A 25,618-nucleotide genomic window follows, 5' to 3' on the forward strand; every position below is an offset into this window, starting at 1 on the left:
TGTTGTTACAGTTAGCTTCAGTGGTTTCAATTCCACTCCTGGCAACAGCAACTATTTTGGCCACTCCAATTACGGTCAACATCAGCCCCATCAAGGTGAGGAAAATGTCAGTGACTGCTTACCTGTTCATTTAGGTACCCATGACGATGATTAGGTACCACTTTATACCCTGCAGCTGTTTCCAGGGATTATCCAATTTCTTCTCCAAAACCTTGCTACATTCATGACATTGTCCAGTGAATAACTGTTTGAAGAGAAAAAAAAGTGTTTTTCCCCCTTAAAATCCCCTCACATTACTTACCTTCTTGAATTTAGCTATGGTGTGTAATCAACCTACTTATTACCTACAAGTCTTAATTACTGTTGGGTGAACTGTTACAATGTGGGAAGTGTTAAAACTCACTGTCTGTCTTTGCTCCTTCAAATTGGCCCATCCTTAAACCTTGTGCTGATACTGTAAACCCAATAGGTTGTAAATCTTGGTTGCAAGTCCTCCTTTGTTATATCCTGCATTGATTCACCAACTCTCTGCCACCAAATGTCAATTCCATTCTGGCGTTGAGAACACCAAAATGAAAATCAGCCCACTGCCAATTTTGTCTGGATACTCATGCATAACTTTTCTTTATGAAATTTAAGTTTTTGTTTTGATTTAATTATTTGCAAGCAAACTGTGGTATATTGTCTGTTGTTCATACAAATTTGCATCCAAATAAACATGTCAAAGAAGTTTTTATTTATATGTTTTAGCAATGGTATATCCTCCAGCACAACATCTTGAAAAACAATAGTTTACAACCGACAAATAACACTCCAGCTGTTACATTTCATAATATTGATGTTCCTATCATTGGAGATCTAAGAAACATGATCCATAAGAACATAAGAAATAGGAGCAGGAGTCGGCCATCTGGCTCCCTGAGTCTGGCCCACCATACAAGAAGATGATGGCTGATCTTTTCATGGACTCAGCTCCACTTACCTGCCTGCTCACCATAACCCATAATTAGTGTTCAAAAATCTACCTTTGCCTTAAAAACATTCAACAAGGTAGCCTCAACTGCTTCACTGGGTAGGGAATTCCACAGATTGACAACCCTTTGTGTGGAGAAGTTCCTCCTTAATTCAGTCATAAATCTGCTCCCCTTTATAATAAGGCTATGGCTCCTAGTTCTAGTTTCACCGGCCAGTGGAAACAAATTCCCTGCTTCTATCTTATCTATTCCCTTCATAAATTTATATGTTTCTAAAAGGATCACCCCTCATTTTTATAAATTCCAATGAGTATAGTCCCAGTCTACTCAATCTCTCCTCATAAGCCAACCCTCTCAACTCCAGAATCAACCTAGTAAATCTCCTCTGCACTGCCAGTACATCCTTTCTCAAGTAAGGAGACCAAAACTGCACGCAGTACTCCAGGTGTGGCCTTGCCAGCACGCTATACAGCTGCAACATAACCTCCCTACTTTTGAACTCCATCCCTCTAGCAATGAAGGACAAAATTCCATTTTCCTTCTTAATTATTTGCTGCACCTGCAAATTGACTTTTTGTGATTCATGCACAAGGACACCCAGGTCCCTCTGCACAGCAGCATGCTACAATTTTTTAACCTTTAAATAATAATCCAGTTTGCTGTTATTCCTTCCAAAATGGATGACCTAACATTTACCAACATTGTACTCCATTTGCTAGACCCTTGCCCACTCACTTAACCTATCTATATCCCTCTGCAGACTTTCAGTATCCTCTGCACACTTTGCTCTACTACTCATTTTCGTGTCATCTGCAAACTTTGACACACTACATTTGGTACCCAAATGTAAATTATCTATGTAGATTCAAATTACATTAATCAAAGTAAAAGTCCTTTTGCACTTTTACATGACTGAAGTTTGTGTATCTAATTTTTAAAAGTGGGTTGACCACTTTGTGACAAAATTTGCAGCATTGAAATAGGCAAATTTGGCTCAACCAGTCTTGATGTTTATTCTCTACACGAGTCTTGGTCTGCTCTACATCATTCATTATCAGCCAAAAAGTGAAGAAATAGTATTTGTACAAATATATTTGATGAGGTGTGAAGTCAAGTCAAAAGTCTTCCAGTTGTGACATGGCTCTCTCACTTTGTGGAGAGAAGAATGCTCACAGTCTGAAATACTACAGGTACACTGTAGGAGGAGGAAAGAAGCAAATGTGGTTTTGACAGTTTGCCAAACAGCTGTTTAAACTTGTGCTACTGTTCAACATCAAAAGAATCCTGCATTTATTGTTACATGTATAGAGGCGAAGGGAAGTCTAACTGTACCAATGAGGAATGTTGTCACCTTCTGGGTGCTGTTTATGGGCAAAAAAATTAACTTACAATTTAAGCACCGGTGGCTTCTCTCAGTTATTGACATTGCTGACTGGTATTTAAACTGTTGGAGTACCCTCAACTTGCGGTTACAGTGTTGACAGCTGTGGTTTCTATCAGTTGCCAGCTTCTGGTTTCAGCAAATGTAATTTTTTTTTTTAAAAAGAAAGAAAGAATTGGATCTGTACAATCACTAAGCATTTGTCAGCATCTACCTCCCACCTGCAATTCACAGCTACTGTCACCTAATTCAAAGATACTTTATACGTTATGGGATCAATGTATTTGTTAACAATATTGATCCATTTTGGGTGGGAGATGCATTAAGTCCAACCATGCAAAACTCAAGTAATAAGAGGTAGACTTCTTTGGTCTGCCATATTTTGTACATCTGTGTTCCTTAATCAACAATAACTATTTTTAATAGCTTCATATAACCAGTTATGAGATTTACTACTTCTAACGAAATGAATACAATAAAATCTGGACCCTTTTGATCACTAGATTGTAGCGATTGCATAGCTTTGGAGGAGACAATGCAGGTGCATTTCATAGTCACTTATTTTATGTCATGCCTATAAATAAAGTGCACCCAAGGTGCTTCATAGAAGCAGTATAAACAAATGTGACGCTGAGCCATAAAAAAAGGAAATAATGGGTCAAATGATCAAAAACTAGGTCATAGATGGAGATTTTAAGGAATGTCTTAAAAGAGGTCTTAATAGATAGCAAGGATGAGAAGTGGAGAGGAGTACAAAGGAATTTCAAGGATTTTGGACATGGGTAATTGAAAGTGCAGTCACTAGTGGTGGCAGTTAAAGTTGGTGGTGAAGAAGTGGTGAGATTTAGAGAGTTGGTGGAAATTAGAGATCAGAAGGGCTGTGCCCACTGAAGGAAAATAAAAGTAATGATGGGCATCTCAAAAATCAAGTTGTTTCTTGACTGGGATCCAATAATGTCAGAGACCAAGAGGGCAATAGATGGACAGGACTGAGGGGTAATATTTGGGTAGAGTTTTAGATGTCTTCAAATTTATTGAGGAAGACCAGCCAGGAATGCATTGTTATCTCTTAAACCCGACTATTCCAAAGACATAAATGAGAGTTTGAGCAGATGACCTGAAGTTGGGATATGTTACAAAGATGAAAGTAGGCAGTCTTCATGGTGTCATCGTAGGGTCAAACCTAACAGATATTGCAAGCAGAAGGTTTTATTTTCAGATTGTTGCTAAGGAGAGGCAAGACGTGAATAGCTGAGAACAAAGTTTGGAGCCAACACTAAAATGGTTTCAGCGATCCCAATATTTAAAAGCTGTTAGGATTAAGAGTCAGTGTTTCTAAATGATGATTCTGTTTTGTGATCACTTTCACATACTATTGAGGAATTACTTGCCTTTCTGTAATTTTGCAGGGAGAGAGGATATCATTTGTTCTCACTGCTGATTGAATGAGGAGATAGAAGCTGGACAATGATTCAGGGAAACTTCTAACAAGACAATTTTTAAGTTATTTCAGCAATTAAAATGTATTTTGAAAACCGTTTTGATTTGATCACATTGCGGCCATCATTTTATTTTTCTAGCGACTTCTGTGCTAATGGTTTGGTAATACATTTTAGAAGTTTAGATAAACCCTGGTCAAGGATACCTGGTCAAAATCACGATCTCACCCCTAAGTGCAGCCTATTGGTCATTCCACAGGCAAAGTAATTATATGCTGAATTTTGAAAAACTTCTATTCAAATAATGTGCCAATATCAAGGTGGTTTGATGGTGTTCGGATGATCAAACACTCCTTCATTTATGAAGTCTTCAAAATGGCACACTTTGAATTTCAAACACCTTCTGTCACTGGCTTATCAACTCAAGTGTGGAATGATTTGGAGGAGGAAGTCACTATTTGTTTTCAATGCATTTGAAGACATTGTATGGTTCCTAATTTGTCAAAACAGCTTTATGCTGGCTAAAGCTTGGGTTACTCCTCTGAAAGCTTTCATGCAGAAATAATGTTTCATTTATTGAATAGTAATGTTTTAATCAAGCGATTTTGTTCTTGTATTAGAGGAGATACTTTTCAAAAAAACTCTGCAATTCCCCAAATACTAGGATAGCTAATTAGAAATTAGTTACACTTTTAAAATGTGATCGATTTCTTGCTGTTCATTTCACAAAGTAGATAATTACAGCTCCCTCCATATTGAACCATGATTTTACCATTTTATTGTCAATATAAGTGACACTTGTTGAACTTTCATGACTTAATTGAAAAAAACCAATTGATCATAATCATACACATTAATGAGATTAACTGAAATTAAAGGATTATTTTATTGCATGTACCTGTGTTGGTTTTTCATCCTATTATCTTGCTATGTCAAAGGCACAGACCATACTCTCATATACTGCAGTCCATTTATTTCTTTCATCAAACTTTTCTTCTTTCATTGTTGTAGCTAGACTGTACTTTCATTTCCACACAAAACCTTAAGAGGTGTAACCTATGCTTTGGCCAGCACAAACCTGTTTTGACAAACTGGGGGGCCATACAAAACAGTGTTCAAATGCATAGAGAAGAAATTAAAGTGCTCCAAATCATCCCACACTGACTTGACAATCCAGTAGATAGTAAGAAGGTGTTTGAAATTCAAAATGTGTCATTTTGAAGAATTTGCAAGCGAAGGAGTGTTATGATCAGACTAACACCATCAAACTACCTTGATATTAGCACATTGTTTGAATTGAAGCTGCAGAAATCAACAGAAGGCAACAATAACTCGGCAGTTAGAGAAAGCCCTGTCCTGGGTTGTTGAGCTCTTACATCATATTTCTCCTAAAGTTAATATTTACTTTCATGTTGAGATTCCCTAAAGTGGTTAACGTGATTTTTTTCAGAACGATTGGAAGATTGCATGTGCTTGAGGCACAGAAATTCACACCAAGCCACAAGGGAATTTCACCATTACACTCCTAGATCCCACTATCGTGCTTGTAGATAAGGAGGGATTTAAGAAAAGCAGGCAGTTTGCTAACAAGAGTGAATTATACCATTGAACCCAAGGAGCTAAATCAAGCAGACCTAAATTCTCAACCGGCATCTTTCAATGTTCTTTTCATTTGTTTAGTCATTCTGATTCCATTTTCACCTTTTTTTATTGCAATGTTTGAACGATTGCAATTAGACTTCTTCAAAAAATTAGTTCTGGTAGCCTTCAACTTTCTCATGACAGCCATATTTTCCAGTTTTTGCAGTAGGGAGACAGTGCACAAGCGTGGAGTACCTGTCCATGTATGTTCCAGCAATTGTTTTCTTTATAAAACGTTCAGTCATTCATATAGGAATGTTAATATTGAAGATGGAGGGAAAAAATAGTTCATGTCGTTAAACTGGCCAACATGCAACGTAATCAATATACAATTACAATGTGAACATAACATTCTTTACAGTTTTACTTCCAGAAAAGAGTGATAAAATGTTATTGTATAAATAATTATATTGGAGGAAACCATACATTGAAGCGGAAAGCATGGGAAACCTGGAATGAGGAGAAACAAACCAGCAATAAAAGTCTGCACTGAAATTACGTCTCTTTAACACAGAATGTTGGGCTGTGTCCAAATGAAATGCAATAGGTAGTGCTCGCTTAAAATTCAAAACTTTTTATGTGAGATTCATGATTTTTTCCAAGTGTGCAGAATAAAAAAAACATGAAAATGATCTTGGCTATATTATACTTTAAGTCTTCTGAATTTTAAAAATGTACGTTGTTCTAAATTTGTATTTTATAAATGCAGCAACAATTCAAAAACGACTGAAGAAAGAGAAAAAGGCAAAGAGGAAATTACAAGAAGCACTTGAATTTGAGTCAAAACGACGAGAGCAAGTGGAACAAGCTTTACAACAGGCTACATCCACAGAAAGTCTCAGGGTGCTCAATGGTACGGCTCTCATCACTTCTTATGTAATGTGAGTCTTGTGATTGAAAATTAAACAGGTGCAAGTGCCCATCAGGGCTTGTTAAAACTTGCACCAAAGAACTGAAAATGTTGATCAAAAGTTCTGGTGGTAGACACCCCATCAGAACTGATGAAGGGTCAGCAGTAAATTTGTCTTTATTATTGTGGGAAGTAAGAACAGTGAATGTGAGTAAACTTACTTACGGACCTCAAAACAAAAAAAACGTACTGGCATAAAATCTGATAACAGATGTGAGTGAAAAAATCTTTACTGAAAATACTTGGTCATTTCCAACATGGTTTTCTTTTTCAATTTTCCCTACACAATCTTGATTAGGAGCTTTGAGTTGACAGGACAGCTACTAGAAAATAAAATGAACACTTTGCTTGCTATCACCATCATTCCACACATGGGTGTGTACCACAAATGAGAGCCTAGTTTTCTTTGAACACTGAATTAAGGTTCCTCTTTTTTCCACACTGTAGGACCTCAGACACAATTTTAACCATTAACATGCTAGCCATTTGGAGTTGTTTATTTGGCAAATTAGGTTTAAATATTAACTGAACCAGGATGTTGAGCTTTTCAAACATCATTATTGAATATAAATTTAAACTCATTGATTTTCTGTTGCTATGGGGAAATGGGGAACATTTTTTGCATAGTCTTACAGGGGGGGCTTGTATCATGATTGATTACCCAGTTATGGATGGAGGACTTGTACAAACAGCAGACATGAGGGAGTATAATGTGCTGATTTATTCCCTGATTATTTTGTCAGGTGCAAATAAACATGAAATTTTCTTTTAATTATATGTTACTCTGTAAAATGCCAGTAACTGCAAGATGTGCAAAGGAAGATTGGTAAACATCGAAGAGTTATCTCCATGCAGAGCTATTAATAGGCTTCAAGGGAATGTATTCCTTTAGCAAAATAAATGTTATAACATACTGATTTAAATTGTTGCACAAGATTATAAAAAGATGGAAATTCAATATAGTTTCCAAATTTAACTCATTTCTAAAGGCCAAACAGTCATTTCAGTGGAGTTAGTCTGCTTTGTGACTCAATCCTGTTTCAAAGAGAAATCCTAATAATGCAGAGTTCAGGTCCCCAATATCCAAGAATGCCACACTGAAAATCAGTGTGAGGATAATAACAAATGAATTAAATGCTTTTTGCACATGACTTGGACTCATTTCCAAATTGTGTTATAGCTTTTCATTATGCATGATGAACACATTTTAATTATAGTCACACATTCTGATGTGTGTAAAAATTACCCTCGGAACATTATGCACGTTATGGATTTGATGGGATCAGAGGTTAATAGAGTTACTGAACTGTTGGAACTAAACCCTTTTGCTCGTTAGTGATCACCTGATAAGCTCATGCAACCCAGAACGCATTGTTCTTCAACTTAGGATATTACATACACAAAAAGTATTTGTAGCACCTGAAAAAGATAGAAATGTAAATGAGAAAAGGTGGCTGGTTGAAAATGTACATCAACTGATTTGATATTTCTGTTTTTAGACGCAGTAATTCCCGAGATGGAAGCTGAACACTGTGGGACTCAACTTGATACAACAGCTACAGTACAAGGTGGGTCTAAGTTGTATCCCATACTAAAGTACTGAAATTAGAGAGTGTTAGGGATGCGGAAGGAGCATGATGTAATAACAAAGAGGATTAGGTCAGTTTAGCATTTGTTATGTATTGGAAAAGATAGCTCCATTCTGCTATGTTGAAGGATTTGAAGCAGTGAAGCAAATTGAAAATAGAATGTTTTTAGGTTTTCCTCTCTCTGTCCTGTCTTCCTGTTCACGTGTTCTGTTCCATTTAAAAATTAGTGCAATTTTGGGGCACCAATTTCACCCATAGCAGCAAGCTATGCTGATTGATCATAAATTAAGAGCATTCAATTCAAAAGCTACGAGAATTGTCCAGTTTAATTTTCATCCTTAATACCACAGTTTACCTTCAAGTAATCAGCAACAGCAAAGCAAAAATCTACAGAAATTTACTTGTGTAACCAGACAGGCTCAGTACAAGAATTAGAAACAAATACTGTATTGTTGACACTACTGAGCCAACACCTTCGACTTTTATGGAAGGGAGTATACATTCTCTTTTCCATTTCAAATGGTCAAACTATTAGTTACTAGTTAATTTAAAATATTAGAGAAAAGGAAGTTAACATAGTTGTGCTAACTAAAGATAACACAATCCCAAATCTTCTGATATGGGGAGTTTTTCGACTGAACTCATGTTACAATGTATATTAGGACACTGTAGAAGATACAACACACATTTGTTGTACTTAAAGCAGAAATTGAAGCTTCTGATTTCCAGTTTTACCTTGCCCAAGTTCCTGCATGGATAGCATTCACCTACTCCTGCAATCTCTCTTCCCCTGATTCACCTTCCAGAATTCCTGGCTCCTCTCCAGCTGATGTCAGAAGAGTCAGCATTGTCAGGGAGCGCAGGCGACAGAGGAGATAAGGAAGGTGTTGAGACTTTCAATAATGCAAAAGACGGTGGGAAACACAGTCAGCAATTGAGGGAGTGTTAGCACAGTCAGTGAGGGAAAGCTATGCAATTTGAGGTTTACGACCCCATTCAACACAAAGTCAGTGAATTGCAGGCAGATCTTAAGCTGTGTGTCTTCAGTTCATGATAAGCAAAGGAACTCAACCGCGCTGGAATTATGCTCGACGTAATGGCTCCAATGTAAAGTGGTAAGTGAGTATATTAATTCGCAGTCAGTATGTGATGCTGACTTAAAGATCCAGACCAGATGAACTTAAAACCCAGTAAACCAGGTGACATGTTGCAGCATTTCACTGTCAATTCTCATGATTCCTTTTTGGATTTTAGTGTTTAAAACCAACATTCACAGAGCAAAAATATCGATTGAGGGATTTTTATGTTTGCTTGTTTGTATTTTCCCACAGGAAAAGTCTATGTACCCATGTTGAACCCAGATTTGTTTCTCATTACAAATGATATGCTATAAACATGAGTTTTAATTGCAGACTGCTTCTTCCTTTCCTAGACTTCCTTTGTTTGTTTGTTTGGTTTCTTTTATTCTTGGTAACTTCTCCATCCATAAACTTGCTCATTAAAAATTAAAGGGAAATTTCAGAAGGAACTAACTATACATTAATTTCTCAGTCATCTACTACCCCAAACAAAAAGGAAAACTGTTGATTACTAACTCGATTGTCAAAATTGGAATATTGGAGACATTTAATATGTTTGTCCTACTAGTGTTGTTCACTCTAAATCATTTGAGAAGGACCTCTCTAAATTGTAATTGTTTGGGAGCGGTACATGATCATATGAAGAATTTCAAGAGTTCTCCTTTAACAAATCTCAAAATTAAATATTTAAGTGACAAAGCTAACAAACTACTTGAAATGACGCAATAATGGAAATCTTGACTAACCCCTTCACTGACCCATTGTGTTTATCTAAAGGCTCTCACTATACCAGCAGGGCTGGCCTATTGAGAAGTTGTGTTTGAATTTTTACTTTTGTTTATTTTTCATTCTGTGATAATATTTGTTGAACTGCAACTGATTTATAAAAGATTCCATGCATAAAATACCACACATGTAAAAGAAATTGAACTAAATACCTCTCTCAAAAGGAAATGAAGCGCAGACCGTATTCAACATAGTCATTAATTGAAATGATGGTCACCTTTGTAAAGGACGGATTTAAATGTGTCTGTTCCAAGGATTTCTGAAAGGTTTGAAGGCCTTCTTTTACATTCAAGATTGTTGTGTACCTCATCAGTTAACTCTGGTTCAGCCAACCATTTTGACTATTTGACTAACTAGTGGAACATAGTTGGACACTTTAAAATGCAGTAGCGTTGTCTTTGCATATCCAAAATAAATTTTGAAGGTGAGAATGGCAAGATAAATGGGGCATCTTCTACAACTATTGGTTTGATTTAGTACCCAGATATCCTGAAGATGGCAACTTCAGTCTGACCACAGCACTTCAGATTGTCAGAGATGGACACTTTGGTCTTTCTTCAATAACAGCAACATTCCACCTCTGGTTAAGCCCTTTACATAGGACTTGCATATAAAATTATTTTCCTGGATATACAATAACGGGAAAGGCATCTTGCAGCCCACTAGAACAATCTAGGATGAAGTTATGAAGGAGTTTTCTTAATTTTATTCTTAAATTGGGTCCACATCTTTGGCACAATAAGAACTGCAGATGCTGGAAATCTGAAGCAAAACAAAGAGTTGGAGAAACACAGCAAGTCTGGCAGCGTCTGAAGGGAAAGACAGAGTTAACTTTTCAGGTCCAATGACCCTTCATCAAAACTGACCGTTTGTCTAGCATTTTCTGTTTTTGTTCCACTTCTTTGACACAGCGCAAAACTTCATATGAAGGATTAAGTAGTTTGACTAAGCTTTGGTATGCAATAGTAAAAATGTCCAAAACAAAAGACGGCTGATGCAACCTACTCAAGTGCATTCCTTCCAATATTTGGAACAGATAGCGATCCAGTAGCTGATGAAACTCAATCTCAAAATTACTATTGCAGGAACAATACATGGGGACCAGTATGAAAGCTTGCAATCATGTAAGGTGTAAACGTCTCATGGGGTTAGGTGATATGATATGATTTTTAGTGTTTTAGCATGATGTCGCATATGATCAAAATACCGACGTGTGCACAGATTTACAGTGAAGTGCGCTGTCCACTGGAGCTCGTGGTACCCCATAGCTGACCAAGAAAAAGTTCAAACCTGCACTGGCCAATTATTTGATGATTATCTCCCTAGGTGAGGGTGAGAGAGAATAAGAAAGTGGCAAGTAGGAATTTCTTTAGTATGTAGGAGGTGGGGGTGGGGCAGGGAGGAGAAGGAAGGTATATAGTATATACAGCTTTTCATGGGATACTTTTGTTCTCTTGAAGATGAAGAGGAAACCTGATGAGTTCCATGAACATATTATTTTAAAAAAAGTATGAGAAACCGAAATCAATTTCTTTTTCTCTTTTCTCTTCTTCTGACATTCCCTAACTAGCATGTGCAAACAGCCTGTCATTGAGATTGAATAAATTCCTCGCTAAATGGAAAAATAAGTTCATGGTTGCTGTTTCACTTGATATTAAAGTTAAAAGTCTTTAAAATTCTGCTAGGAAAACAACATCTCAAGTCGCAATTTAGTCCTGTACAGTTTGGACTCAATTCCCTCCAACAGTCAGCCTTCATACTCAGTGCTCAGAAAAACAAAAGCGTACGGGAAACACTATTAGATTTAGAGAGACATTGCAATTTCTATATAGTTTTCTTGGAGTTTACTTAAAGTAACATATCATAGGTAAGATGCAGGAAACCATAGTGATAATCACCAAGTAGCAATCTCAGCAATTGACCATGAAAATGCAAGTGCCTGTTTCAGTATTTATACCTCTCCTCACTGCTGTATTTCTGATAAATACACAGTATTTTTACAATTTAAACAATATATCAGAGAAACCTACAAGATCACAGGGCTTGTCAGTGGGAGCAGAATGTAACAGTTAATCAGAAGCAGAATGTGGTGATATGAGCTGATTAACATTCGTAATCATTATGAAGGAAAGATGAACAACTCAGTAAAAGTGAAGAAGATTTGATCACTCAAGCAGAGCTCGACAGAACGTTTTTGTAGACCCTTGCAGTGGAATCCACATAGCCAGTTTAGAATATTGTAGAGATTGGTTGCAAGTCAATTTTTAGTGTTTCACATCGTTAAAAAAAGACTTGTCTCATTTTGTTTTCTACACACTTCTCAACTCCTTCAGCAGAACATTCACTGTTCCAAAGTGGGAAGGTTTTCAGTGGGATTAAATCTTTACTTCAACTTCACATAAATAGGATCAGAAGCAGTATTACTATGGATTTAGTTGAATGAGTAATTGTACAGTACAGAGGCATTTACAATATGTTAAACATTAATGAAAAAGTAGGCATTTTGAGCAAGTTCTACTCTGGACACCAAATTCCCTGAACTGCAATAAAACATTCGCACATTCAAACTGTTCCTTTGGCATCACCATAGCAACATAGTTAGTGACTGTAGTGGGATATAGAGGGCATAACATTAGCAGAGATGAATTACATACAGGGGCTCTTTCATGAGCGTGAAATGCCCTTTTGTCACTCATGAGCAGCAAGGTTCTCAGCAGTTAGCCTGCATTTCAAGTTCCATTTCAAATTCAGCCCAGTTGTCTGAATGCTAAATGAAAGATTGAATAACATGGGCAAATCTTGCTATTATATACTAAATTAAGGCTGAAAGAGTTTGGATTAGGTGTCAGTATATCCAATTTATAGGAATGCCAACCAAAGCTTTTAAAAAATTATTGAGATGACAGTATTTAACACTAGCTGACATGTGGGTTTTTACCCTGTTGGAATGATTTTTTAATAGATTAAAAGGCAGAAAAAAAATGTGGGACATTAATTGCATGTTCATTTGTATCAAGATATCTGAAATCACAATTCAGCACAAAGCAACCTCAGGCACTGTTGTATTCAAGGGACTTCAGAAAATATTAAACAAACTAATCAGGTCTTTTTTTAAAATCCAAAACTTGTCTTTTTAAATCAGTGCTTCTTGATGTTTAAAGTTCATAGCACACAATGTTCCCTGGTCCAAGATTTACAATTTCAGGTTAGACGTGGTGCAGGCTGTGTACAATATACATCTTCCCAGGTACCTCCAGAATGCCCTTGATCTTGACTGAACACACTGCAATGTGACCTACCCTGTTAATAATGTTCATGCACCTTCCGAGATGGAGATCAGCAAATTGGTGAGCGCTGATGCAAATAATGAAGAGAATTCTGAAAACTTGCGCAGGACTAATTTCATGGAGGGCATGTGGTATTTGAGTGAAAGAAGATAGAGTTTTGCAAAGTTATATTACTTTTGGAACCACCTCATTAGAAAAAATTTGCATTTCTGCACCCACAAACACAGTTCGGATTTTCTCTGCATTTGGTGGATGATGACAGGCCTGGGAGCAAGATCCAGACAAGCTTGTAGATGGATGGAATGTGGTTTAGGGACAAAGCACCATAAGCATATCAGCAAACTGAAAACTTACTTACGCACAACATCTCTCTACACATTTCCCCATTAATAATGAAGAACTGAAGAGTCTGTGACCAGAGATCTACAAGTCCACATTGAATTATGCTGGATAAGAGGAGGTTACAAGAGGCTGTGGTTGTCCTTGTGATTGTGTCAGAGTCATTTCTGTATCTACTGACCTTATCCTGGGGTCAAAGAACAAAGATTCATCCCTCCTCCTCACAAAATACTAACTAACAATGCTCACTAGATTTGGTAAATGGGTACATTTTGCTCTACAGCTCGCTCATAGAGTCATCCTGCACTGAAACAGACCATTCAGTCCAATCTGTCCATGCCGACCACAATCCCAAATGAAAATAGTCCTACCTGCCTGCACTTGGCCCATATCTCTCCAAACGTTTCTTATTCATGTACTTATCCAAACTTTTTATTAACCGTACCCCCATCCACCACTTTCTCTGAAAGTTCATTACACATGAACCATCGTGTGAAAAGAAGTCGCCCCTGGTGTCTTTTTTTTTTTTTTTTTTTAAAAATTTCTCCTCTCACCTAAAAAATAAACCCCTTAGTCCTGAAATTCCCCATCCTAGGGAAAAAGCACTGCCATTCACCTTATCCAAAGCCCTCACGGTGATATAAACCTCTACCAAGGGGATTCATCAACTCCTTCGTTCTAATGAGAGAAGTTCCAGCCTGTGCGGCCTCCCCTTATAACTCAATTCCTCCATTCCTGACAACATTTTGGTAAATCTTTTCTGAGCCCTCTCCAGCTTAATAATATCCTTCCTATAGCAGGATGACCAGAGCTGTACTCCAGAAAAGGCCTCAACAATGTCCTGTACAACCTCAACATGATATCCCAACTCCTATACTCGAGCGCCTTCTTAACCACCCTGTCTGCCTGTGATGCAAACTTCAAAGAATTATGTACCTGAACCTGTAATTCTCTCCTTCCCTACCCTCAGAATAAAAGCAGCCATTATTGGAGCAAGTGATTTTTGGCCTCAGTCCAAGACTGCAAGTGTATTTGCCAGTCTGGGCCTCAATCCTGGAGACCACTTCAAACCTGCAGCCCCCCTGAACATCACAAAGCACCCTGGGTAATCGGGGGCCGGACTTTAATGAGTTTGAAAACCAATAAGCAGGACATACCGAGTGTAATTTAATGGGGATCGCACCGTCTTGCTAGTAAACTGGCTGGTGCCCGAAATCACATTTGTCAGGGACCCCTCAATTGGCTAAGAGGAGTTGAAATGGTGCTGCCTGAAAGGCTATAAGACACCCACTGGCAGCTCTCCCTGCCCGACTTCAGCAGGAACTGTGATTGATACCAAAGGCCTAGAATCGATAACAAGGGATGCAACCCACAGTTGAACAAGGGCAGGATAGGAGTTGCAAGAAAGAAGACTTTGCCTGGGGACTCAAAACAGGGAGCAGGGATACCCCAGCAGGCTTGTGCTTTGAGACAAAAGGTGCCTCAATCGGACAACTGAGTTTCTTTTAACAAGGGATGGACACTCAGGGTCAGAGTCATTCAGCATGGAAACAGACCTTTTAGTCCAACTCGTCCATGCTGACCAGGTTTTCTAAACTGAACTTGTCTCACTTGCCTGTGTTGGGCCCACATCCCTCTAAACTTTTCTTATTCGTGTGTACCAACCACAAACGAATCCAGCAGGTCCTACTCTATAGGACTCTGCACACAGCTGGTTAAATGGCTTTAACTGACCACTTAAAGACCTGAATTAGCCTCCAGGTAGAGGTGGAAATGCAGTAGAATCCACTCCCATACTCTCCTAGTGGATGAAATGTCCCTCTGCCTCAAAACTCAATGCCAAGGTGAGCGATATGATCATTTACCCCTCCTCCCCCCATTTTAAGTAATTCATACATGGTACAGACAGATTGGAACAATACTGAAGAGATATTGACTATGCACCATAAGGTACTAATTCTTACTGAGCTACAATGAATTGGAACAGCAGAGTTGTTGAATATGTTTGAGTGGGAAATGGATTTATTTTACTCAGTTTGCATATTCACAGTAGTGCTTTATAAGAAACGAAGGAAGGAAAGAAAGCCCATGATCATCGCTGATGCAGAGGCATTTATTTCGCTGACCAAAATAGTAGTAACAGGTACTTTGTACTCATTGCAACAAGACAAATTCGTGAAACTCAATAAGGAGACCAGGGAAAAAAAACTAGTTCCTATATTAAATGGCCTTTACTATGTGATTTTACTTATGAAAGGTGAAGTCTTTGTTAAAAAAGAAACAACAAATTTGAGTTAGATTGGATATGCTTTCCCATAAACAGTTTCTATTAATATAGAAATTCAGATAACTGATGCTGGGGTAGAAATTCCATGGGGGCTCATCCACTTGCCTACTGGAACTTGGTAGAAGATTGGTGCCATTATCGTTTGGTTACAATCAGGGTTACAACAGTGGATCAAAATTTCTGGAAATGTATTTTTCTATATCCAGATATGCAGTCACGCACAACCAAATGACTTCTTCCACCACTAAATCACCCCTGGCAATTTGCACCTATTCGTAACTACCATTAAATCACCCATGTTCTGAGAACATTTTCCCCTATTGGCTCAAGTGAGGAAGCAGATGGGCTCATTAAAAAAAAATATGGGTAACATGTAGAGGCCAGTGCTTATGGTCATGGACCATAGTATTCTCTTTAGTCCATTTAATCTGGTTGATTGACAGTTGTGATTCGAGCTCTTAGCCAGGAATAAATGCAATCAGCTTTTGGCATAAAAACAGAAAAAGCAGCAGAAAGTCAGCAAATCTGGCAGCATCTGTGGAGAGATCATTAATGTGGGGAGTCCATTTCATCCTGAAGAAGATTTAAACTGGACTGGATGTTGGCTGTTTCTGTTTTTCTCTCTCCACCATAGGTGCCAGACCACTGATTTTCTCCATCACTTTACAAATTCTCATTTCCAACATCTGCTGTATATTGCCTTTATTTCAGCTTTTGGCATATCTTGGTTCACATTTTTCAGTTCCATTTCTAGCTATACAGTAGTGATGAAACAGAACGTTGTAGACGACTATGCAAGAATTATAATACTTTTGTTATTCAGTTTTTTTTGGGAAAGTATTTTAAGTAATGCTTGCAAACTAAATTGTCCGTTACTATTTATTTGCTGGTTTACTTTACGTTATGGAAATTCTTACGTCTTATATAAACAGTTTCATATCTTCAATAAAGACAGTAATGCTCAGACAAGTAAGGCAAGTCAATAAGGAGACCCGGCACATGCACCAGCCCTGACCTCCATGTATAATCCAGTACTATGAGAAAATATTTCAGTTCATTGCAAAACTTAAATTCCAAGTCTTGAAGTTTCAGGAATGTTGGTTCATCTTTGCAGGTTGAATGAAAAACATCTTTGGCAGAGATTCTGAGCAGCAATGGAGGCATCAGCTTGAAAATTAAACTCACATGTTACACCTAATTGGGGTAGCATTCTGGAAATCAAGCCCCACTATTGCCAGACTCATCACAAAAGTTAAAGAGTATGAAAAGAATTCAAAATTTGCCAAATGTCTTGTCAACGCAGTTTAACAAAAGCATGGACCAGGTTTCTTTCCTAAACAAGAATTGCTTTTTATTATAAACAAACAGATTCAAGTACAGACAAGGAATTATGGACCATTGACAAAACTGTAACCCACTTATAGATTCTATCTCTACATAGATCAAAAATAAAAGGTGTTATGGGCAAAGGAAAATAATGGGATGCATTCAGTAGTCCCTGTTCACAGGATTCACAAAGATGGTCCTTTTGGCTTGTCAGGACATGCTACTCCTCAGTTCTCCTTCTTCAGATGCTTTCATTTGCTTGCAGAGGGCACAGGGTGACTGGCTCATACTTAAAAATCTCTGACTTACTGGTTAAGAGCCACATGCTATGGCAACTGTTAAAAGGAAAAATTAAATGGTCCTTCTTCAAGCTTAAAGTGTTTTTTTTTTAAAAAGAGCAGCAGTGAAAAGAGACAGCTCCTGCCTTAGGGAGATCTGATGGCTTCTCTCAAATATGCACAGTCCCAAGATGTTCAGCTACCTGGGACACAGTTATTGGCAGATGGGAAGCCTTTGTCACTGCTAACTGGTCACCAGACCACAGATCAATCAGCTGTATGGTGCCAGTCAAATGCTCATTTGTACACAGCTATCCAGCTCCAAGTCATCTGTAACCAGACTTCATTACTGCTTGAACAAGCAACTGTGTAATGGCACTTACAATGAGTGTCAGGTTAAAAAACAAGCAATCCTTCAATTTTTAAAGTAGTTCATTTCCTATTTCAGTCCACAACCAAATATACAGAAAAATATTTTTAAATGTGGTTTTTACTATATATTGTTCTTCACAAACTCCTGTCAATTTCATCTGAACTGTGGGAATTAAACTATTTTAAATAACTTGAAGCTACTTAAATTATTACATGGAGAAAAGTAGATACAATTGTATCAAACACTCACAGGATATCAACAAGAATCATTTCAAGCCTGTTTTTAATGTAAATCAGTGCTTCTGCAGCAGCAACTTGTAACCTATCACCACAAATTACAAGACATTTAAAACAAAATAATTATTTAATGTCTACATGAGTAATTAAGGCCATGGAATACCTGGCACTTTTAGTTCTTCAGTTACTCAAAAATAGATTTTTTTTAAACAGTTCCCATTAATGCAAACTCTATTAAGGACTTCATGTTCAAAATTTAATCAAATTTAAGGACTATGCCCTAAATATTTTCAAAGAGTAACACAAGCTATACAGCAGGACTTCCCAAACCATAGCTTGTGGTTACGATTCCCAAATCTGCAATGGGGGCCATGGAGTGCTGCAGGGCTCAGGAGAGCAGTTTCAGAAGTGCTGAATGTCAGGGCCAGGCAGTCTGTCAATCAGGACATTCACTACCCAAATACAGCCAATCTGGTGCCGAACATTCCTAGTGACGAGCTATCAGCCAATGAATCTAATATTCAGTCCCTGGCATTCAAAATTATTACCACTGCTGAATCGCCTAACATTGTAGGATTGCTATTAATCAGAAAGTGAACTTGATGAGCCTTGTAAATACAATAGCTACAAGGGTATTTCAGAGGCTGGAAATACTGCAGTGAGTAACTCACTTTGACTCCCTAAAGCCTGTCCACATTCTACAAGGCATGAGTTAGGAGTGTTATGGAATACTCCCTACTTGCCTGCATCTGTGCAGCTTCAACAACACGCAAGAAGCTTGACACCATCCAGGACAAACCAGTTCACTTCATTGGCACTGCTTCCACCATTCACCCCCACCTCTTCCTCTCTACATAATACACTGCAGGAATTCACCAAGGCTCCTTTGACCACTACTACCTAGAAGGACAGATACGTGGAAATATGGAACCAGCTGCAAGAACTTGTCCAAGCCACTCATCATCCTGACTTGGATTATAAGAACAGAAGTTGCTGGAAAAGCTCAGCAGGTCTGGCAGCATCTGTGGAGAGAAAATCAGAGCTAACACTTTTTTTTTAAAATTTTTTTTTGTAGAATCCCTACAGTGTGGAAACAGGCCCTTCGGCCCAACAAGTCCACACCGACTGTCACAGTATCCCACCCAGACCCATCCCCCTGTAACCCACCTAATCTACACATCCCTGAACACTACGGGCAATTTACTATGGCCAATCCACCTACCCTGCACATCTTTGGACTGTGGGAGGAAACCCATGCAGACACAGGGAGAATGTGCAAACTCCACACAGACAGTCACCCGAGGCTGGAATCGAACCCGGGTCCCTTGCGCGGTGAGGCGGCAGTTTCGAGTTGAGTGACCCTTCCTCAGAACCGACTTGGAAATGTATTGCCTTCAGTGTCACTGCTTCAAATTCTGGAAATCACTTCATACTGGTATTGTTTGTCTGTCTACTCCAAATGAATTGCAGTGGTTCGAAAATGCACCTCACCACCAACTTCTCAAAGGCAACTAGGGATGAACAATATACGCTGGCCCAGCCAGCGACACCCTCATTCCACGAATGAAGAAAGAAAAGAAATAAAAATGAATGAGAGTTTTAAACAAAATACTGACAGTGGATGAAGAATATATAGTTTGCAGAACAAATGAATAAGAGAGAGAGAGAGAGAGAGAGGAGACAGAGCAAGTTACTGAGTGTTACAGCATCTCATGACCTGCTCAGAGACTGGCCAGCCCCTGCCCTGCCCTTATAGTTCTGACTTGGGACAATGACCACTTTCAATCAAGCTTGGGATACATTGACCTCAGTCACCACATGCGCAATATAGTCCTGTTGACTGAAATGTTACAAACTTTAAAGCAAGTGGGAAAATCATTTGAACAAAATGGTGTTAAAATACCAAAATTGCAGCCATTGTGAAGGATTGAAGTAATGCTCAAAAATTAGGTGTAAAAAGCTCTTGGCAGGCTCTTAAACCGCAGGTTCAATTTAACAAAGTAGATTATTCAATTATCTATCCTCAATTACTAAATGATCCTATTGGCAGTTGGAGACCTGTATCCTGTATTCCTGCCCAAAATCCCTGTGCAGCAAATAAAGCCTAGTATTTTTCATATAGACTTCAAAAACGAAATACAACTCAATTTATTTACTCGATTGACACAAAGACTAATACAGGACAAACATATAAGCATATTGAACTGGCAGGAATGTTGTGTCATTTAAGGCATAGTCTGATTGTGTATATTGGTGAGTGGTTAGCTGAGTTGTCTGGATTGGTGGTTTGCGATATAGAGTGATGCCACCAGCATTCTACATTTCTTCATAGAATCCCTACAGTGTGGAAAGAGGCCCTTCAGCCCACCAAGTCCACACTGCCCCTTCAAAGAGCATCCCACCCAGACCCATTCCCCTAATTTCCCATGTCTAACCCACCTAACCTAAACATCCATGGACACTATGGGCAATTTAGCATGACCAATGCACCTACCCTGCACATCTTTGGATTGTGGAGGTAACTGGAGCACCCAGAGGAAACCCATGCAGACGCAGGAAGAATGTGCAAACTCCGCACAGTCGCCCGAGGCTGGAATTGAACCCGGGTCCCTGGCGTTGCGAGGCAGCAGTGCTAACCACTGAGCCACAGTGCCACCCTCCACTGTTCTATGCCTGCATTGACTGAGATAACCAGAAAGGACTCTTCTTCCTGTACCTTTCCCTTCATCTGAGGTGTGGTGACCCTCAGTTGATGTGATAAATTTCCAGAAGGCCTTTGATAAGGTGCCACACAGGATGCTGCTAAATAAAGTAAGAGCTCAAGATGTTAGGGACAAGGCACTGGCATGGATAGAGGATTGGCTGCCTGGCAGAAGGCAGAGAGTAGGGATAAACTTTTTTTTTCAGGATGGCAGCTGATGACTAGTGGAGTTCTGTATGGTTCAGTATTGGGATTGCAACTATTCACGTTATGCATTAATGATCTGGATGAAGAAAATGAGGGCATTGTTGCTATGTTTGCAGATAGCATAAAGATAGGTGGTGTTGAGGAGGCGGGAGGCTGTGGAAGGACTTGGACAGTCTAGGAGAATGGGCAAAGAAGTGGCAGATGGAATACAAATGACAGAAGGTGTGAGGTTTTGCACTTTGGTAGGAAGAATAGAGGCATAAACTATTTTGTAAATGGGCGAAGACTTTGGAAATCCAAAATGCAAAAGAGACTTATGAGTCCTAGTTCAGAATTCTCTTAAGATTAAAACACAGGTCTTGGAAGGGGTCCAGAGGATGTTTACAAGGATGATCCTGGGAATGAAGGTCTTGTCATATGATGAGCAGTCGCGGACTCTGGGTCTGTTTTCATTGGAGTTTAGATGGATGGGGGGGGGGGTGGAATCTCATTGTAACTTACAGAATACCGAGAGGCAAGGATAGAGTGGACATGGCGAAGACTTTTCCACCAGTAGGAGAGAGACTAGGAGTCAAGAGAACAGTCTCACAGCAAAGGGACAACACTTTAGTACAGAAATGATGAAGAAATTTTGCATCCAGAGGATGGTGTATTTATGGAATTTCATTGCTACAGGACATTGTAGAGGCCAAGTCATTGAGTGTATTTAAGACAGAGATTGGTCACCTTACTAATCAAGAACCAACCTAAGGTTATAGCGAGAAGGCAGGACTGTCAGCCACGATTGAGTGGGCCAAATGTCCTAATTCTGCTTCTAGATTTTATAGTCTTATAAAAATATAGTGATAAATGGGAGTTTAAAACGTCTGTGATGAAAATAAATGCTAGACAGTGTCTCATCTATGCCCATTATTAGAATAGAGAGAAAGGAAAGATGAGGAAGAAATTAATAGGGAAAAATATTCTTAACTGCACGACTTTGGATTAGAGCCACTGAGAATGGTGGCTTTTCTTAACAAAGCACCCATGCTTAATCTTGGCCTGTGTAATATTAGTTATGGAAAAACTGTCTTGGAGAAAAAAAAATGCCAGGGTACAGAAGTGGTAAAATTTACAATCCAAAGTTTGGGGCTCATTTAGATTATAATGAGGGGATAGAACTGTGATAATAACTGTCCTGGGCAAATCAAGTGTGCCAGAATGAAAAAGTACAAAACATAAATACAATGTCACAACTGCTGCACTCAAGTAGGATTAGGATGTAAGACTTTTTGGGAAATATCATTCTTAAGATTGTATAAGAATATACATTCTGTAAATGTATGTTTTACAGCATAGAAACAGACTCTTCGGTCCAACTCGTCCATCTTGACTAGTTATCCTAAATTAATTTAGTCACATTTGCTAGCATTTGGCCAATATCCCTCTATACCCTTCGTATTCATATACCCATCCAAATGCCTTTTAAAACATTGTAATTCTACCAGCCTCCAGCACTTCCTCATGCTCGTTCTATACATGCACCACCCTCTGCATGAGCAAGTTGGCTCTAACGGCCTTTTTAAATTTTTCCTTTTTCACCTTAAACCTTTGTCCTCTAATTTTGGACTCTCCTACCCTGGAGAAAAGGGTTTGACTCTTCACCCTATCCATGCCCCTCATGATTTTATAAACTTTTAAAGGTCACCCCTCATCTTCTGACGCTCCAGGGAAAATACCCCCAGCCTCTCCCTATGGCTCAATCCTGCTTTTTGATTTACTCTTTAATGGTGAGTGAAATCCAGGTAAATTTCCTCCTTTGCTCTAAAACCTGGATATGCTATCTCTAATCACTTTCATACCTATGTAACCTGAATGTGTTCATTTGAGAGGTCATTGTGCCTGATGCTCTGGAAATCAGAACACCTTCTTCCTTTTTCTCCTCTTGATTTCTTGTTGCCCTTTTCTTCCATATCCTGCAAGCAATCATGGCATCTATCATTTCATTGAAGGGTCTCCAAAGTATTTATCGGGTCATCAATAACTACTTTTATATAATTTCCAATACCCCATAGCCCTCTTGTCAGCCTTCTTACACATCATGTCTGCAAAAGGACTAACTTTACCAAACTTCTTCATGCTGCACCCAACCCTCCTGACATTGTCACATTTGATTTGTTGGCAGAATCCACTATCATTACCCTTCTCAATTTTTTCTATGCTATGTACTCAAGAGCAAAACTTTTGCCATGGTAACCTTACAGTGTCCTTACTGTGGATATTTGCATCGAAATTCGACCATTGCATACATTACTTAAAGTATGGGCTGTAAAGTGCTGAAGTTATACCAGGCATTACATAAATGAAGTATTCTTCCTTTGTGATTCACCTCGTTCATGTTATCCCCAATCCTGACGTAACCTTTTATTACTCAACTTTCTTATTTTCCTGAAGGATTTGAGCTACAGAAAAAAAAAGTTCTTGCATTCTGTAACAGCTTTGACTATTTCATGACATGCAAAACATTTCTACAGCGAAGTAAGTACTTTCTAGTATGATAAGATCCCACAAACCACAGGGAGGTTCGTGACCAGATTTTTATTGGTAATCCGAGCTATGGGATAAAATGGGAGCCAAAATATTGAATATATTCAAGAGGCGACTAGATATAGCAGTTGTGGCAAATGGAATCAAAAAGGTTACGGGGAGAAAGCAGGATTAGGCTGTTGAGTTGGACAATCAGCGGTGATCGTGAAGAATGGTGGGGTAGGCTTGAAGGGCTGAATGACCTCCTCCTGCTTCTATCTTCTATGTATCTAAGATCAGGTGAGCTTGCCTGCCCTTCTTTGAAGAATCTATGGGATCTCTAAAGTCCATTTAAGAGGCCAGACAGACCTCAGCTACTCACCCTATATACAAGCATAGCATCTACTACTGTTAACTGGAGCATTGACAGGATCAAGTGTCCTGCAGCCCAGGCTGTGTCACCTTCCTAGCTGAAAGAAATGAATAAGAGAGAGAGGTGAAGGTAGGGGCAGGAATAAACAAACCAAAAGGCTTTTATCAAGCATCAGTAATTTTTTTTTAAATTTCAAGGGCCTCTACGGTAAAGTGCTTAATCTGATGTGATGGGTCTGGAAGAATGCATCTTTTAGGGGAAAAAACAAAGTCGTTTCAAATTATCAGTGCGCTGTTGTATTGTGCTGAGTGATGCAAAATCTGCGTTCAAGCTCAGTTGCAGCTTTTAGGCTGTATATAACAGTACTGACAGTAGCTGACCACAGAATGTTTCCCCTTAATGGCCTCTTACTATTTATCCATTATACCAGTAAAATCTAATTATTTCTCTTTACTCTGTGTCAAACTTCAGAATTTTGCTGGGCTGGCACTGACGACTGATTTCATTAATTTTGATTACCTTTGTTGAGACTGACTCCATTTCACAAACAGAGCTAAAAGCTGCTTCAAAATCCCCAGCCGCACATTATATCAACACAGTTTCCTAAATTAATTTGTACATGGAGTAGCAAATAAAAAGTGCTGAACATTATTTTATTGACTAAGTACAGATGCAGACAGAATAGTGCTCAGTGGATGTAACTCTTAAGAATGCAACGGGCTCGGGAGTCAATAGTTTAAATTAGTAGATCACGTAACAAGGCAAGTGTGATTTGCCAAACCAAATACTCAAAATCAAAATGCAAACCTTACACGAACTTTCAGCAGTATTTTGCCTCTGTAAACAACAAAAAAGGTTCCAGTGATTTTAATGAACAGCAAGATTTCTTTTGTTTCCAAATTTCTACTTTTCGCTCTTGAAAATATCTTATTCCCTACTGAAGTATATAGTTCCAGAAGTCACAACACACTCAGGCAGTGCATTCAACATTAAATCCCAAGTGACCCTTGATGGAGAATATAAGCATAGTATTAAACAGTGTGGGCATTGCTGCCAAGCCTAATTGGGCCTGTACAATATTCATATACAGGCACAGGTTTCTATATCTAGTAGAACAGAAGCTAGTTTTTACCTCGCTAGTGCAGCAGTGCACTCTCCTAGCTCAGATCAATGACTAGAATCAAATACTGAGCCACCTTGAATGCCTCAACCTTTCATCGAATAAACTTGCTGAGCTACAAGGGAACTTTAGGTACGTCATTTTCCAAAAGTGCGTGCAGAGAGCTTATTGCCAGTCACTGACAACCCTCCTGTTTTGGAGAAGCTTTATATTTAACATCGCTTAGAGTCTAAAGTTTTATTTAGTTTTGAAAGGTTGCAGAAAATGGACTCGTTATGTTTTGTGGACATACCTGGAGTGGTTGCTTTTAAAAAAAAAATCATTTTATTCTCTGTGAGTGTTATGAAAAATCTCCAAAAAAAATAAGTGGTTTCCTATAAATCACATGACTGACAAACACTTGCTTTGCTGCAAATCCCCCAGGGCAGTTTTGAATAATGCATGTCTTGAAGAGATGCTTATTTTCACTTATTCAGTTGGAGGAAAGCTTGCTAAGAACAAGTTTCTCAGCTGAGCCCTTATTTCTAAACAGAAAATCCAGACACTAAGTTGAGGGTGAAATCGATTTGTTCTTTTGAAACAATGACTGAAGGCAAATCTCAAAAGTGTATTTCCTGAGCAAGCTAATGTCAGTAGGACTTCGCGGACAGTGACATAATTTTTTTTAAAAAGTCAATAGTGCTCATTTATTGGACATCCCTAATTGCCCAAAGGGCAGTTAAGAGTCAGCCACAATATTGTGGGCTTAGAGTCACAACAGACCAGGGCAGAGAACCTCATGGGTCTG

At 38.7% G+C, this 25,618-nt stretch overlaps 1 protein-coding gene and 1 long non-coding RNA gene across 3 annotated transcripts in view; one reads left to right on the plus strand and one right to left on the minus strand.

The window, feature by feature from the left end:
* dacha (dachshund a) overlaps positions 1-25,618 on the plus strand; it is a 355,808-nt gene that overhangs the window by 317,783 nt on the left and 12,407 nt on the right. For both annotated transcript variants that reach the window (XM_048605493.1, XM_048605494.1), the window contains exons 9-10: positions 6,145-6,288; positions 7,845-7,913. In XM_048605493.1, the coding sequence (XP_048461450.1) occupies positions 6,145-6,288; positions 7,845-7,913 (213 nt within the window). The remainder of the gene's footprint in view (positions 1-6,144; positions 6,289-7,844; positions 7,914-25,618) is intronic.
* LOC125484901 overlaps positions 1-25,618 on the minus strand; it is a 78,244-nt gene that overhangs the window by 37,425 nt on the left and 15,201 nt on the right. The gene's annotated exons all lie outside the window — the stretch shown is intronic.

This window comes from Rhincodon typus, chromosome 14 (assembly GCF_021869965.1).
Source record: "Rhincodon typus isolate 14 chromosome 14, sRhiTyp1.1, whole genome shotgun sequence".
NCBI classification, from domain to species: domain Eukaryota; kingdom Metazoa; phylum Chordata; class Chondrichthyes; order Orectolobiformes; family Rhincodontidae; genus Rhincodon; species Rhincodon typus.